We start from the raw sequence: 18,241 nt of genomic DNA on the forward strand, positions 1-18,241 counted from the left end.
ATCATCCTTCTTGGATGGCTGAAAATGGGATCTGAAACCAGTAGATTGGATGGACAGCAGAGAAGAACAAGTACAGGTAATACACCACCCTCCCCCTCAGGCCTTGGGATGGGATTTTGTCCCGAAACTGGAGGATCACATTAAAGGGGTTGTCAAGAAGTAGAAAAACATGTCTGCTTAGTTGCAGAAACAGCGCAACGTGTGTCCACAGGCGGTATTGCAGCTCCATTGCATTGAAGTGAATAGTACTGGGCTGCAATTCCTGCAGACAGGTGTGGCACTGTTTTTGAAATAAAGCAGCCATATTTTTTTTTTCTAAGAATGACAACCCCTTTAAAGCACAGCCTTGTTTTATGATAGAGTCTCCTCCAGTTTGCTTTGTTTATTTTCCCCATTCTCCCAGACAGTGTAACACCCATTTATAGTGACCTTCTCAGTCAGTTTGTTCAAGGCAAAGTTTGTTGAAAGCATCTACCCAAGTTTTACTTATCAGATCCCTCCCATTGTAGAGATTCACAGGCGTCTTCATATAGCTGCCTACTGGGACATGGCTGCCAATTCTGGTCCTAAGCTTCACAGGACCCCCAACAGGAAATCAATCTGTGGAAAACAAGGTCACGGGTTCCCCACATCATTGTAAAAAATTCAGCTGTGATTTTTTTTCTTACTATGGTCAAAAGGCTCCTGTAATCCTGTCATTTTGCCGCTACTCGTGCATGACCAAATGTTGGTACATAACTCCATTCATAGAGCTGCTGCACTGACTATACATAGTCACATTGTACCCCCAGTAGTTAAAGGAGTTGTCCACTTTGGATACACCCTTTAGGTTAAGTAGCTCCTCATGTTACTTACTGATCACTGGAAATTGTTCTAAAACTGTGGCTTCCAGAAATTAGTTATTATTTCTGGGAATATCACTCAGGGGGCTTTTCTTTATTTATTCCATATGTCCTAATAATGCATATGAAGAAGTATTTTGCAAAAAGGACAATTTCTCTGATTAGACAGCCAAGTGTAGGGGAAGGTAAGCATATGAACCTAATTCTTTTTACTAAGAAGCCGCTTGTCTCCTTCCCTATGCTAAGCCACTCTTTACCTCCTCCTCTCCTATGCTAAAATACTCCTAGTCTCATCCTTCCCTATATTAAACTACCCCTTGCCTCTTCCTCTTCTATGCTAAACTACCCCTTGTCTCCTCCTCTGTTATGCTAAACAACCCATTGTCTCCTCCTATTCTATGCTAAACTGCTCTTTGTCTCCCCCTTCCCTATATTAAACTACACATATCCTTCTGACACATTTTCCATCCATGCCCCCTCACATTATTGCCTGTCACACTCAATACATTTCTTCTGTATATAGCTATCATTTCCATATAGTGTAGCCTCCTGTCTCATGCTTATCAGGCACCATCTTGATGTTGCTTTCACATCAATCCCATGATGCATCAGCACAGCATTGCATGATCTGTTACAGCCTGTACTACCTCTACAACACTGCCATTACCATCTGTATTCTATATTCTAAATAAGCTATAGAGCGTAAGTTTACAGTCCGGAGGATGAGCTGTGATCTCCTCTATTATAACTGTGGGACAGGAGCTGTGTGACCATCATTAGTAACTGTTACAGGAGTGACTGTGCCCTCTCCTAAATAGTTTCTGCAGTAGGTCCATGTAGTAGCATTACATATTTTGAGAAATTGACTAGTTTCGGACATCATAACCCCAAGTAAATCTGAGCTGGTCAGAATTGAGATCACATGACCATGTGATGAAAAAGAGGCCGGGAGGTTCAGACAGTAAGAAATAACTAACCAAGAACAGGGATTGATGGTTTTCACCTCTCAGGTCTGAGGACGGGCAGTTTAGTCACCGGCCATTAGTCAGACATTTACAAGTCTGTGGTTGCAGTTATACTGCCAGAGTATGTCAATGTGAAGAAGATGCTGTATGTACAGTAGAAGTGTTAATGCTTCATCTGTTACTATTTAGCCTTGTGAGTAAGTACATAGGATCATTTAGCTGCCTCCAGCTGATCGCCGTGCAGCCTGCAGGAGCTTAAGGGGGATTCGGATCTTCTATTGTGTCATAATTCGTGTCTTTCCCATTTTCTAGGATGACGGCTCCTATAGAGGACCTGACTCATGCAGGGATTGTGCTGTTTTGTTTCGAATGAGGAGTCAGATTTTCAGTGACGGAAATCTCGAAAGCTGCCCATACATTTATATAAAGCGTTTTTAATGGAGAAAAAAAATTATGAACTGCTACCAGAGAAGTGTGACTGCAGCTTATCTCCTACGGGAACTTGCTGAAATCTACAGCTTACAGACTGGGCTATAGTTATAGAACATTGTCTAGTATCAAAGCTTTCAGACTGGGCTATACTTGTAGAACATGGTCTAGTATCCAAGCTTACAGACTGGGCTATAGTTGTAGAACATGGTCTAGTATCCAAGCTTACAGATTGGGCTATAGTTGTAGAACATGATCTAGTATCCAAGCTTACAGACTGGCCTATAGTTATTGAACATGGTCTAGTATCAAAGCTTTCAGACTGGGCTATAGTTGTAGAACATGGTCTAGTATCCAAGCTTACAGACTGGGCTATTGTAATAGAATATGGTCTAGTATCCAACCTTACAGACTGGGCTATAGCTGTAGAACATGATCTAGTATCCAAGCTTACAGACTGGGCTATAGTTATTGAACATGGTCTAGTATCCAAGCTTATAGACTGGGTTATAGTTGTAGAACATGGTCTAGTATCCAAGCTTACAGACCGGGCTATAGTTGTAGAATATGGTCTAGTATCCAAGCTTACAGACTGGGCTATAGTTGTAGAACATGATCTAGTATCCAAGCTTACAGACTGGGCTATAGTTATTGAACATGGTCTAGTATCCAAGCTTATAGACTGGGTTATAGTTGTAGAACATGGTCTAGTATCCAAGCTTACAGACCGGGCTATAGTTGTAGAATATGGTCTAGTATCCAAGCTTATAGACTGGGTTATAGTTGTAGAACATGGTCTAGTATCCAAGCTTACAGACCGGGCTATAGTTGTAGAATATGGTCTAGTATCCAAGCTTTCAGACTGGGCTATAGTTGTAGAACATGATCTAGTATCCAAGCTTACAGACTGGGCTATAGTTATTGAACATGGTCTAGTATCCAAGCTTATAGACTGGGTTATAGTTGTAGAACATGGTCTAGTATCCAAGCTAACAGACCGGGCTATAGTTGTAGAATATGGTCTAGTATCCAAGCTTACAGACTGGGCTATAGTTGTAGAACATGGTCTAGTATCCAAGCTTACAGACCGGGCTATAGTTGTAGAATATGGTCTAGTATCCAAGTTTACAGACTGGACTATAGTTGTAGAATATGGTCTAGTATCCAAGCTTACAGACCGGGCTATAGTTGTAGAACATGGTCTAGTATCTAAGCTTACAGACCGGGCTATAGTTGTTGAACATGGTCTAGTATCCAAGCTTACAGACCGGGCTATAGTTGTAGAATATGGTCTAGTATCCAAGCTTACAGAATGGGCTATAGTTGTAGAACATGGTCTGATATCTAAGCTTACAGACCAGGCTATAGATGTTGAATATGGTCTAGTATCCAAGCTTACACACTGGGCTATAGTTGTAGAACATGGTCTAGTATCCAAGCTTACAGACTGGGCTATAGTTGTAGAACATGGTCTAGTATCCAAGCTTACAGACTGGGCTATAGTTGTAGAACATGGTCTAGTATCCAAGCTTACAGACCAGGCTATAGTTGTTGAATATGGTCTAGTATCCAAGCTTACAGACCGGGCTATAGTTGTAGAACATGGTCTATTATCCAAGCTTACACACTGGGCTATGGTTGTAGAACATGGTCTATTATCCAAGCTTACAGACCGGGCTATAGTTGTAGAACATGGTCTATTATCCAAGCTTACAGACTGGGCTATAGTTGTAGAACATGGTCTAGTATCCAAGCTTACAGACTGGGCTATAGTTGTAGAACATGGTCTAGTATCCAAGCTTACAGACCAGGCTATAGTTGTTGAATATGGTCTAGTATCCAAGCTTACAGACCGGGCTATAGTTGTAGAATATGGTCTATTATCCAAGCTTACACACTGGGCTATGGTTGTAGAACATGGTCTATTATCCAAGCTTACAGACCGGGCTATAGTTGTAGAACATGGTCTATTATCCAAGCTTACAGACCGGGCTATAGTTGTAGAACATGGTCTAGTATCCAAGCTTACAGACCGGGCTATAGTTGTAGAACATGGTCTAGTATCCAAGCTTACAGACCGCACTAAAGTTATCGGCTTACATTTTTTATGATGTGCGAAGAAATCACTGTTGGGTTAGGTTTCTACTTTAAAGCGTTCGTCCTATGATTAAATATTTCATTTCTTTGCTAGATCACATAAAATATTATAAGGCTCATGTGTCTAGATATTGCTGTTACATGCTTGTTATGGCGCCCCCTTCTGTTCTTTTATTCCATCTTAGAAGGTCTACCTAATGTGTCCAGTGCCAGGGAGAATTTTCTTCTAGTACTGATTCTTATTGGCTGTAATCACTCTGCCGAGGAGTATTCGGTCAATGAAACCGAGCTGCTGAGCATGTAAGACCCCCAACACTGAACCCATTAGAGGAGGATGTTCTGAGAGGGAATCAAAAGAACAGCATAGGGCGCTATAGTAAGTATTTAGCAGTAATATCTACACACAGGAATGTTTTTGAAAATAATTCTAATTTTTAAAAAGTCTTATGTACGGTGTGATTTGACCGAGAAACATCTCTCTTTATTTAATGCTTATATCTCTAGGACTACCCCAAACTTCCAGTTGGTAGCCATAATGAGCACAGGCTTTTTAGAAGCAAATGGGTGGGATACTCTGGTTAGGCAAAGGATATGGCGCAAAGAAGAAAGCTGAGACCTTGAACTTGCAATATGGTCTTTACTAGTATCAGAAACTTGCCGGTTGACCACACAGACAACCGTCCAGATGGCTTACAACTGTGGTGGCATAGGTGTCTGCTCTAGTGTTCATAATGCTCTCTTATTAGACTAAGGCCACTTACGCGGATGCAAATAACTCTGGCCTTTTATTTCCTACACCCTCTGCTCTTGTACCACCGGATCTTGGCAATCTTGGGCATATTCCTCTGTCTTACCAAGGAGCCTTGTACCTGTAGCTACCTCAATGCCTACACACACCCAGGCGAAAACGTAACCCCGAAATATCGACTCTTTATCAACAGCACATGGGTGATAAGATGTTTTACATTAACTACATCCCCAAGCCACCATGCCATCTTGGTTTCTCTTTATTTTACATCCAGGCCCGGCCTCTTCCAATGCCTTATGTTACCACCATGCAACATAAACACTAATAAAGTGTACATTTGCCATACATTTCTATAATCCTTAACCATTTCACCACAATTACTCCGCTAAAAACATGGCATGATGGTGTCATATCACCCACTAGGTTAATGTTTCTAGGACATCCGATAGAAAAACTTGACCGGCTAAAGCCATTTTACCTTAAATCATAACTTGCTCACCTTGAAGTGCTCTGAACTCATCATTTAACTTTCTTCTTAGTAATGACTTTTAAAAATAGAGCCAATCAATACAATGCATTATCACTAAAGCATAACATTGTGTATTGATCGCTCTGTCGTCTTCAGCTTTATCCCGGGCATCTTCAAGCCACGCTTGAGCAGAAGTTGGATATTAAATATCCATCCCGATGAAGTCCTTCAAAGTCTAGAAGCAAGTACGCTTTGGCAGTCTTACATCCTGTTATAGATGGGCCAGTTCTGTCGTTAGCCGTTCTGCAATTGATAGCTCAGTCTTACGCTGGTTAAAATATGACCCTGTTTGAAGGTGGATAATCACGTTAAGTCATCGTTTTGTATGGCATGTAAAAAGAAAAGCAAGATTGGATGTTCAAAGGCTTTACCTCCAGTGTTTTCTTTCTCCTGATGTATAAGCTACTACAAGGATGTTTCATTCATGTTTTCCTGGAGGTGACCGGATTAACAGTCTTCCGGTAATTTGGTTACAGCTCTTACATCTCCCCATGTTCTGTATGTGACTCAAAGATGATTTTAGAAATTAGGATTCTCATTTTTCATCATCTTTAGTTGTGGTCGGGCCGGAGAGTCATCTTTCGTAAGACTTGCAGTAAAAAGTATGACTTGCCATGAAATCATTTATGTTCACATATGTTTTTGCTTGATGTTGAAGTTAAGGGTATATAATGATGTTGTAGGATTCTTCATGTATAGAATGTACTACGTAGGGTTGGGTTTACACAGGGCACAGCGGAAGTCCCGGGGCGCACGATTTTTTTTTTTTTTTTTTTGTAGAAGGCGGAAATTGGAGTGTAACCCAAATATTACGCCTAAAGAATATTTGAGTTACTCTCCAATTGTATACCATTGTACTTGACTAAATAAGAGCGCCATAAAGTCCCTATATATTAGAGCCTTAAAAGGAATCTATATAGTGGTAAGAAAAAGTGATCGGTCTTAAAGGAGTTGTACCAAGATTACTAGTTCACATTACTAGGATAGGGGATAGCTTGCTGATTGGTGAGGGTCTCGCCTATGAGGCTCCTGATGATCTCAAGAATAGGACTCTGGTGTCCCCCTTAGTCTGTCACTGTGTGGATTGCTTCTTCACCCGCAGTCACGCCAGAATGAATGGAGCGCTGGCCAAGCATGCATGGTCGATGCTTCATTCATTTCAATAGGGCTGACGGGAAGTACCGTACGTTCAGATGTCTCCACAGACCTATTGAAAGTGAATGGAGCATCAGCGTGCGCTCACTCATTCTCTTTCTCACTACGGGGAGTGAAGTAACCTAGTAACATAGTTCGTAAGGCCGAATGAAGACAATGTCCATCTAGTCCAGCCTGTTATCCTCCTGTGTTGTTGATCCAGAGGAAGGCAAAAAACCCTAAAGAGGCAGGAGCCAATTAGCCCTTTTGGGGGGAAAATTCCTTCCCGACTCCCTAATGGCAATCAGACTAATCCCTGGATCAACCCCTAATATTTCCTACCTGCCTGTATACCCGGAATAACAATTAACCTAAGATTTATATCCTGTAATATCCTTCCTCTCCAGAAAGACATCAAGTCCCCTTTTAAAAGACTCTAGTAAGGGGGACACGGGATCCCCTGTTCCCGAGATCCATGTGGGTCTCAACTATGAGACCCCTACTGATCAGCACGTTATTGCCTATCCTGTGGATAGGGGATAACTTCTAATCTTGGTACAACCCCTTCTAATGGGGCATGCAATTCTAGGGAGAGTAGCAAAGATCTTAAATTTTTTTCCATCTGTAGATGATTTGTCTAGCCGTGTATTGATGTAGATCTAAGTTTTTAGCAATGCTTTTGTAGCCTTTTCCAGCTTCATGCATAAACATGTCTTCTGAAAGTTGTTTACATCGATGCCTGGTTCACACTAACCAGTCTTTCTTGAGAAGAACAGATTTGTCAGGAACCAGGCTTTATGTGCCTTTACTTAACTCCTTAGCGCCGCAGGATATATGTATACATCCTGGGTGTGTAGGGTTTGTATGGAGCAGGATCTGGAAGCGAACCCGCTCCATACACAATCGGTGTAAATTGTCTTTGACAGCTGATACTAAATGGCAACAGTCGCGATTAATCAGCATTCATGCCAATTTCGCCTGTTAACCCTTTAAATGTCACTGTCAATGCTGACACTGCCATTTAAATGTCCTGATTGGCATTCGGGGGTCCTGAATAGCCCCCTCTTTATGATAAGATCTGAAGGCCCCGGGGCTGCCATGTTTTTCTACCTACTAAAGGGGTTTTCCAGGGTTAGAAAAAGCTGTTTGCTTTTGTGTGTCGTATTCCAGCTCCGCTCAATTAAAGCGCGTGTGAGCTGAACTGTAATAACAGACACAACTAATGGACAAGGGGGGCACTGTGTTTGAAAGAAAGCAGTAATCTTTTTCTAGCCCTGGACAACTCCTATAAGACGGGCCTGTGGTCTGTCTAAACAGAATGCCTGCAGAAATACCATATGCTGCAATACTTCAGTGTAAGCCATCAAACAATCATAAGTTCAATAGGGGACTTTAAAAAAAACAAAAAAACTTTGCTCATATATATATATATATATATATAGCGCTGCGGAATATGTTGGCGCTATACAAATAAAGTACCCCGCACAGTGCAGTTACAAGCGCCGGCCACTACATGGGAGGTTGGCGTGTAGACTTCCACTCCAAGTGCACAGAGATCGGAGCGGAAACCTCCGTGCCAACCTCCCATGTAGCGGCCGGCGCTTGAAATTGCAGGCACATCTCCCATTGATTCACTGAGAGCCATTTCTGCAGTTACAAGCGCCGGCCACTACATGGGAGGTCGGCGCGGAGAGTTCCGTTTCGACCTCTGTGTTATTGCAGCGCTGACAGCATGTGCCTGCTCAGTGATCGGTTGAGGTCCCGAGCGGCAGACCCTGGCTGATCAACTATTGATGATCGATTAAGAGAATAGGTCATAAATAGTAATTAATTGGAAAACCCCTTTAAAAGTGGTACAGCAAAAAAAAAAAAAGAATTTCGTATCGCCCTAATCGTACTGACCTGCACCCGCAGTGTGGATGCTGTAAAAACAAGAACACCTTAGACAGGCAGGTCATCGTTGAGAATCGCTCACTTCTCGCTCAGCGCGTCACATTCCTATGATGTCTTTTATACAGGCTGAGACTGAGCAACAAACGAAAAGTGAATGGAAAGTACACGACGGCTCACGTTTAGGCTTTCACGACTATTGCAGACTTTCATTCATTTGAATACATTTTGAGTGACAGTCGTTACGTGTAATGGGCCATGACAGTTCTCTACAGCACAGCTGGCCTTAGGTTGGATGGTGCGCTGCCCCTTTAACTCTTAAAGTCCATTTGTAAAGCATTCATGGGCTGTTGTTAGGGTAAGCCTTCATAGTAGATCAGCGTGCTTCTGCTACCTGTGATCCTAGCTGATCAGCTGTTTGCTGGGTCGGTCTTTTCATGCATTCAGTTGATGTGTGCAGGAAGTAGACAGCTCCGTTCCCACTGCAGTGGCCCGGCTTGGTATTACAAGCAAAGTTGCCATTTATTTCAGTGCCTGTATTACCAGTGAGAATGCAGTTGTCTGCTTCCTGCAGAAATCAGCTCAGTATATAAGTGCATTTGCCTAGCAAACAGCTGATCGGCAAGGCTCTTGGGTGACAGACCCCTATTGATCTACTATTAATGGTCTATCCTGCAGATAGGCTAACAATGGTTTACAATTGGACAAGCCCTTCAACCTCAGTTCTCTCTCCCCCATTATGGTGTACCAGTTAGTACCACACAAAATATAATATACCGTGTATAAATAATGATGCATACAGTGCCCAAATAAAATGGACATAACATGCAAAATAATATTGCCACTTGGTTGACTTAAAGGGGTTGTCCCGCGAAAGCAAGTGGGGTTCAGCACTTCTGTATGGCCATATTAATGCACTTTGTAATGTACATTGTGCATTAATTATGAGCCATACAGAAGTTATTCACTTACCTGTTCCGTTGCTAGCGTCCTCGTCTCCATGGTGCCGTCTAATTTTTAGCGTCTAATCTCCCGATTAGACGCGCTTGCGCAGTCCGGTCTTCTCCCTTCTGAATGGGGCCGCTCGTGCTGGAGAGCTGCTCCTCGTAGCTCCGCCCCGTCACGTGTGCCGATTCCAGCCAATCAGGAGGCTGGAATCGGCAATGGAACGCACAGAGCCCACGGTGCACCATGGGAGAAGACCTGCGGTCCACCGTGGGTGAAGATCCTGGCGGCCATCTTCGCAAGGTAAGTAAGAAGACACCGGAGCGCGGGGATTCGGGTAAGCACTATGCGTTTTGTTTTTTTTAAACCCCTGCATCGGGTTTGTCTCGCGCCGAACGGGGGGGCTATTGAAAAAAAACAAAACCCGTTTCGGCGCGGGACAACCCCTTTAATAAAATTGCCCAGTCAATAGACTTGGGAAAGAACTTGCATCGTATGCAGCTGACTTTCCATGGGTCTGGCCATCAAGTGTGAGATGGGGGTGCCAGTGTTACAAATTATACACTTCCCATATAATAACCCTACAACTTAATATGCCTAGTATAAAATTAGACTATGATGAGGGCGGAGGAATTGTGGTACCCCAATGGTTGAGAACCCAGCAAATTCTACTGGTTTAGAACGGATCTCTTGTTGAGTTGGAGCACATTACTTGTCCCTTCTTTTATTATTACCTTGTTGGCATTACTACATAGAGGAGGTATAGATTCCAATCAAACTGTATTTACTGGGTTTTACATGTTTTCTGTACAATGTGACCCCTTAATCTTAATTTGCCCTTTATTTGTATCTTCCTAGATGACTTGATATATGTATTGATCTTGTATATTTATCGATTACAGGTTTCTGGCTCTTGTAAGTGGAAGTACCGATGACATAGGGACAGAGAAAATACAAAAGCAAATTAATGGGTACGTCCAACAGGAAGGAAATGATAGAGTAGCCGAAAAAGTTAAAACAACAGTACTCACCTTGCAACTCATCATTGATGGTCTCTGCCAGCCTGAAGGTTACGACATGCGTACAGGTAAAGAAATCATTATACATTCGCTCTATGTAAGGGTTGTAACTTAACTCCCATATACACATTAAACATTGGCCGTCCAAATTTGCCAATTTCAGTAGGACTGGATGACTCTCATGTCTATAGGGGCCTCCTGACTTTTTCCCAATAGATTATGTTGGGGTCTTCCTTTGTCCTTATTTGCTGTCCACTGCCTGTTGCCGTATGAAGTCCATCTCTAGTAATAGAGACACTGAGACAGAACACAGGAAGGGCGGGTGAGTGATGTCTTTTGCTACCGATTGAAGTCTGTGGGGAGTGGAGGGGAGAGGAGTAGGCTGCTACAGAGGGAGAGAGAAACCGACAGACTTACAAAGTCGTGCCTGCAGCAAATAGTAAGTGAATTACAGCTACTGAAATCACATCCACACTGCTCAGCACTGCCATATAATGTCATCACTGAGGACATTATTTATATGTGTGCTGCACAGAGAGCAGAATCTGCTGTTTTCTCTGTGCAGTTTGTAGAAGACATTATAACAGCAGTCTCCTTCGACAAGCCCAGAGAGAACTGAAAATTAGAGATACAGACTACAGAGGGGAAAACCGGTGATACATACAAGATATAAGTCAAATAGTTGCAATCAAAATTATTAAAGGCCTAATAAGTCTGCTCACGCCTTTTAGGTAGTCTCCCTAAGGAGAAATTATACCTTTCCAGACTCACACCTGTAGGCCTCTCACTAGCCAAGTCAGAAACCTGCTGCACACTGATGAAGGTCAATCACCTTAGTCTTTGTGTGCATGGTTATCTTTTCTTTCAGGAGAAGATTCTGGCTCTGGCCCATAATTCCCAGTCATTATTACAAGACTTGTTAGAAGATCTGACATTTGATATTGACTTGCAGGAATGCTGCCTTCCAATAAGTGGGGCTGTAGAGGCATTTTTCCATCTTCCTATTTTCAAATTCACCTCAAATGCCATTTCTATGGACTACTGCAGTCTCAAAATGATTCAACCCCTATAGAGAATCCCTCATAAGAGCACGAATTTGCCAATGAGGTGTTGACTCAAGCACACCTGATGCAACTAATCAAGGGCTTCATTAATTGAATCAGGTGTGCTTGAGATAAAACGTAAAATTTCTGGACTGGCTAGGGCTTTGTTGACTGTGACATTTGATTGTATGTTAGAAATATGGCTGACGTTACCTTTACACAGGACGACTGTCGGGCTCATAAGTCATCCCATGCACTACTGCCCGACTAGGAGCAGTAGTCGTTGAAGTGAATAGAGGCAGAGCAGGCGGGATTGTACCAATCCACTTACCTCAATTCACTGTAAACGGGAGTCACTTTAACATTAGGCAGCTCCTGTTTACACATGGTTAATAGTTGCTTGGTTTTTAGTTCTTCTAAAAACCAAGTGACTCAAACAGGTGAGCGATTTCTCGCTCAGTGCCCTGTTAGTAGCTGTGTGTACATGTGGACACTGCAGCTTATTCAGAAACAGTCATCTGAAAGTGCAGGTACACTTTAACAATGTTGGACCGACAGGTAGTTCATGGAGAATTTGACTTGTCGCCTTCTGTCATAGCTCCCTGACAAATAGGTATGCTCCGATTGGCTGAGTGTGTATGTTTACTGCCATAGGTAGAGTGCAATAAGTGGTCATCAGATAATTTTGATACCGCTTATTTCACAAGTCAAGAATTGTGAATGTTGGATTTTAAGCAGGCTCGATCATGTCCACACTCACTACATTGTCGGTGGATCCTGCATCATACAAGTCTAAGAATAAAATTCATAGTCCGAATGGTTTACATACTTTACCATCACACAGACTAGAATACTCTTTTGCGTGGCCTCTACTTGCAACATCGCTCATGTACTACAAAGGTTGGTGGATTTTAACCCAACCCCAGAACAGTCACATTACGGCCTTAGTCACACGGGCGTTTTTTCACGCGATTTGCGCATCGCATGACGGATGCGCATGCGCAAATCGCGTGACCGGCGCCGAAAAATCGGCCCAAAAATCGCCCGAAAATCTGCTCCTAGCCGCGTTTCATTAGAAACGGGCCAGAGCTGTCCAGCGCATTGCATTCAATGGAGACGGCAATACAGCGGCTCCATTGAATGCAAGCGCTGCGGGCGAGTGTGGGATGAATTGTCGGGAAGGGGTTAAATATATAACCCCTTTCCTGCAATGCATCCTGAAAAGTGAAAAAATAAAAAAAATGTATGTACTTACCTGCTCCCGGCGGCTGGAGATCCCGGCGGCCCTGCAGTGGGTGTGAAGGGGGTGTGACTCAGGCTTGCCCCTGATTGGCTCAGCGCTAAGCCAATCAGAAGCAAGTCTCAGTCACACCCATTCATGAATTCATGAATGGGTGTGACTGAGATCAGCCTCTGATTGGCTCAGGCTGAGCCAATCAGGGGCAAGCCTGAGTCACACCCCCTTCACACCCACTGCAGGGCCGCCGCGGGGATCTCAGGCTGCCGGGAGCAGGTGAGTACATCCTTTTTTTTAATTTTTTCACTTTTCAGGATGCATTGCAGGAAAGGGGTTATATATTTAACCCCTTCCCGACAATTAACCCCGCGCACGCCGGCAGCCCATTGCTTTCAATGGAGCGGCTGTATTGCCGCTCCATTGAATTCAATGGGCAAACATCGTTCTTCTCTGCCACAGCTGTTCCAGCTGTGGCAGAGAAGAATGATTTGTCTTCTATATGTTCTCATTGGGGTCGGCGCTGCTGCCGCCGGCCCCATTGAGCGCATATAGAGAAGAGAACAGGAATCGCAGATCGCAGATAGGTGCGATCTGCGATTTCTGTTCTCTAATTTATCGGACGAGCGCATAAAAAGCGCTCATGTGTCCGATACCATTGCAAAGCAATGGTTTTTAAAAATCGCCGGACGCATGCGCATGCGCAAATCGCGGCAATAAACGCCCGTGTGACTGAGCCCTAAGTTTGGAAAAACCCTTCGGAAAATGTTGCTTTTTTTAATGGTAGATTTTCATTTTATGTCTCATGTTCATACATTTGGCACAGAACTTAGTCGGCTGAAGTGTATTTTTATCCCCTAAGTGACATAACTAGAGATGAGCGAGTGTACTCGGTTCGGGTGTTTTTGCACTCGAGCACCGCTTTTTCCGAGTAACTGACTACTCGGACGAAAAGATTCGGGGGCGGCAGGGGGCGGTGTGGTGGAGCGGGGGGTAGCAGTGGGGAACAGGGGGGAGCTTTCTCTCCCCCCTCCTCCCCTCTGCAACCCCCCCGAATCTTTTCGTCCGAGTAGTCAGTTACTCAGAAAAAGCGGTGCTCGAGTGCAAAAACACCCGAACCGAGTACGCTCGCTCATCTCTAGACATAACTAATTTTAGCCTTAACAACCAGTAAATCATTTCCATTTTCATGTTGGGGTGATTATACCTTTTTTTGTTATTTTTTCGTCAATGTAGCTAAATGAGACCTTGTATTTTTTGTAGTTTTAGGCCTCGTGCACCGGCATCTTTTCACCGCATATTACGCGTGCGATGCACGACCACGTGGTGAATTTAATCAATGGACTTTCGTTGATCTATGCACATGAGCGTGCAGAAACTGTGTGTAGATATACACCAGAAAATAGATCGCAGCATGCTATATTTCATTTTTTCACTCTTTGTCTCCGAAAAAGACCCCCATATATGACAATGGGAGAGCACGTATGCTCTCTGAATGATGGGGGGGGGGTGATAATATGAAGAAAAGTCTATGTAAACCCCCATCCCTCGATGAGGAGGAAAAGACAAGAGAATTACAAATCTTCTGTGCGCACCCTCCCCCGCTTTACAAAAACAAGCTGAGATTACAGCTCTATTTCCAACCCCACTTCAGATGATTGTAGCTCGAGTTCTGTAAGTGATACCGACATGTTTTTGGTGTCATTTTAAAGAAAATAATCTTGGCTTGTCGGTGGCTATGATAAAACCCGAGCTGCAGCTGCTTGAAGTAGAAAAAGCTTTGTTCAAGCAAAGCTGTAACATCCTTTTCCTACAGAACGAACACAGCTCGGCCTAAACCGTAGGGGGCTGAGCTCCTGGCCTAATCCTATCTATCCTTGGTCTGGACTCTATTTCCTTCCTCCCGTGAATACAAGCATTTCAAAGTTGCATTTTAAAAATTTGATAATATCCTATATACAGTATTTGTCTTTTAGTTGTACAGAGAGACCTACTAAATCCAATTTTTCTTTGGCGACTTCAACTACAACATGGCCTTACACTGAAATAATAATCCCTATTTTAAGGTTGGTCGCAGGACACCGTATCCTCTCCATCTCCAAGGTCTACAAAGATTTTGATTGAAGAGATCACTGAAAACTCTATTTGTCTTTCCCGATCGGGCTCATAAATCACCCATTTATCAGATCCAGCATCAACCGTCCCAAGAAATAACATTTAGCCCTTGAAGTCAGCCCTGTCATGAGCTAACCACAGTCTTCCATGGGTCTCCGGTGGCTTTATTTAATAAGTGTGCATTTCTTGATTCACAATTTATATGGCATGTAATTTATTTTCAGATTTGAATTCATTTCCTGAATATGCGGTCGCCTGACCACAAAAATGAGTCGTTTCACAGTAGAGCTTTCCTTCTTACTCACTTATTATTTGCCTTTCTTTATAGATGTTCCCTAGATGATTCAAATGATTTTTTTTATATGTCTATAGAATTTATGACGATTATTTTGCCGGCGTTAATGTTCGATTTCTACTGAAGGGAAATTATTTGGCTGAGGAGAAATGATTTGTTGTAATGTAGCGTCTTATAATGTGTTTCCGTTTGAATGTAATCTTAAGAAGAATGACCCTCAGTCTGGGAATAGCGACGTCAGTCCGCTGTATCAGCTCTCGGGAGCACTCGTTGGTTTCCAGTGGACCACATGTCACAGCCAGCCTTAGTACAATGCTGAATCGAGTGTCTAGTTTGAGTCTTAGACTACAGGCTATGATCGTGTTATTCTTATCAGTAGTATTTAGATTATATTTATGGGGGGTAGTATGGGGGCTCACAGTTGGGACTGTTATTTTGGTCAAGTCTAACAAGGCAACATCTGCATGGAGTTGCATGTTGTCGCAGTACTTCACTCGCAATCCAAAAAACATACCAATAGGTTTTCTATAAAATTGTCCCTAGTATGTGTAGTTTTTAACCCCTTAATGACCAGAGTGTTTCAATCCTAAAGGACAAGACACTGTTTAGTGATTTTATGCATGGGGTGGTTTTTACTCATGAAGGACCAAGCCCCATAACTATATGTCACTTGGTCTTGGGCTATAATCCCATGCCATACTAAAAAAAAAAAAAAAGAATTCCAAAAAATTGCTGTGTCATTAATTACTAAACTTGGTTGTATACTTATAGTGACCTTCTGGTTTCGGGGCAAAGTTCTGCCCTGGGACCGGATAGGAGAAGGGTATATTCCCTGTAGATTTTTTTCTCTTCGGGCCCTCTAATCTGCTGGTTATGGGACCCATTTTTGGTCATCCAAGATGGCCGCTGTAATTTTTTAACTACCTAATGTACACTGTGGACTGCACTCTGATTGGCCAGCACTAATCACATAAGCAGCCCTGGTCAATCTAGCATTACCAATACACTGAGGGAATTAGGTAGTCTGAAGATTGCATCAGCCACCTTGGACGGCTAAAAAATATACCTGGGCCACCAGAGAAGAACAACTGCAGGTAACATAACCTGGGACAGAATATTGTCCTGAACAGAACCTGTTAAAGTGACCTAATAGATTAAAGGGTATTTACAGACAGGTGCTTTCTGTTAATATTACTGTGATTCCAAAGTGCGACATTCAGATTACTTTACAAATACACTGGGGGCAATTCCAGGCCCAATTACCCTTGGTCCTGCTGGTGAACGCCACGCAATGCCTCACCCGTGGCATGTATCGATGGGGCAACTTTAAATGACAACACTGAAGGCACCATTGAAAATTCACATCCCAGCACATGTGTGGTACTTGGTCTGCTATAAAGCAGAGGGGAGGGTATTGCTGGGTAGCATTTACCAGTAAGACCTGGTCTACCACTTTTATTCTTTCTTGTTCAAAATTGGTCTCCATTTCTGCAGGATTCATTAGTGGTTCCGTTGAGGGCTTCCATCGTGCTTTACGTCTAAATTCCCTGGATGGAACCATCGGCCATCGCTGAGGAAACCTACTGAAATGGAAACCAATAGGGCTCGTTTTCAGCCGCTTTCTGTTCGTTTCCGACATTGAGGTCTAGGTAGCCATTTATGCCCAGACAGAATTAAATAAAATAAAACAGGATGTGAACATAGCCTAAGCCATATTCCATTAATTTGTTATGCTGATTGAAGGTTCCTTGAAGACCTGAACATGTCTCTCAGCTACTACTACAGATATTAAAGCTATTGAGATGATTATACATGGAATTTTTCTTCTTTTTTAGAATTTGACAAGACCGATTTCAAGACCAATATTGTATGCCTCGAAGATCTGAAGGTGGGGACCATTCTAACCGGGAAGGTGGAGAACGCCACATTGTTTGGTGTTTTTGTTGACATCGGTGTTGGTAAAGCCGGGTTAATTCCAATGCGATATATAACAGAAGATAAACTTTCCAAGGAGAAGAGACGTAGAAGTCTTGGACTTGGACCCGGGGAGAGGGTGGAAGTTAAAGTTCTCAGCATTGACATTAGACAGTCAAGGATTTCTCTGGATCTTTTACGCGTTTTATAATTTTTTTTTCGATGCGCTAAGCTTCTGTTAGGCGAAATTTTGCTCTCCTGACATGTAAAGTGCCTCTATGATTTAGGATTTGGAGCTGAAATGCCAGTCAGGAATAAACTCTGGCAGGATACTTTGTTATTTTTGTAACGCCAAGTTATTTCCTCTCACATCACCGTCTGAAATGTCCTCTCCTTGTTTTATATGTTCCGCAATATATAGCAGAAATACTAAGACAGGGAGGCCTTTAACCGGGGTTGTTGCATGTATTTTCTGTTTTTCCTTTTATTTTTTTATTTCATACTAATCCGGTTGTTCTCTGTAGGGATGAGTAAATATAAAATAATAATTCGCCTTTGCTGATCTTCCCAACAAAACACATTTACAGGAGACCCACCTGAAAACTGTGTAAAGGACTCCTGGGTGTCCATTAAAAAGAGAAAATGTGTTTTTACTGTATGTGTCGTGGTATTTTATAATAGTGTAATGGAGTGTATTGTGGTTTTTCTTCCGTACGTGCACCATTCCCTTCTATTGGAGTACCCGCGGTAATCTAATATCTCGCTCCCTGCTGAACTCAATGAGACTTTGAGTAGAGTCACCTCACCCTTCACAACAGGTGCCACTCACATTTACCTTTATTCTACCAGGTAGGATGTCGAGATTGATTTTATGACAGCTTCATTCCACATGAGTTCTCCCTGGCAACTGTAGATGGTGGATGGTTGCCAAATTATTTCAGTCGTGCAGCCTCAGGTTTTGGGTCTGTAAATTCAAGTAATTGCATCTTATAGGAATTAGGTATTTTAATAAATTGACAGATGCAGAATGTACAACTGGGAA

At 42.8% G+C, this 18,241-nt stretch overlaps 1 protein-coding gene across 1 annotated transcript in view; it reads left to right on the forward strand.

The window, feature by feature from the left end:
• SRBD1 (S1 RNA binding domain 1) overlaps positions 1-17,857 on the forward strand; it is a 212,677-nt gene extending 194,820 nt beyond the window's left edge. Inside the window, exons 21-22 of the mRNA XM_066595552.1 lie at positions 10,482-10,666; positions 17,121-17,857. Of these exons, the coding sequence (XP_066451649.1) occupies positions 10,482-10,666; positions 17,121-17,410 (475 nt within the window). The 3' untranslated portion in view covers positions 17,411-17,857. The remainder of the gene's footprint in view (positions 1-10,481; positions 10,667-17,120) is intronic.
• The last annotated feature ends 384 nt before the right edge of the window (positions 17,858-18,241 follow it).

The sequence above is a fragment of the Eleutherodactylus coqui genome, chromosome 3 (genome assembly GCF_035609145.1).
Source record: "Eleutherodactylus coqui strain aEleCoq1 chromosome 3, aEleCoq1.hap1, whole genome shotgun sequence".
NCBI classification, from domain to species: domain Eukaryota; kingdom Metazoa; phylum Chordata; class Amphibia; order Anura; family Eleutherodactylidae; genus Eleutherodactylus; species Eleutherodactylus coqui.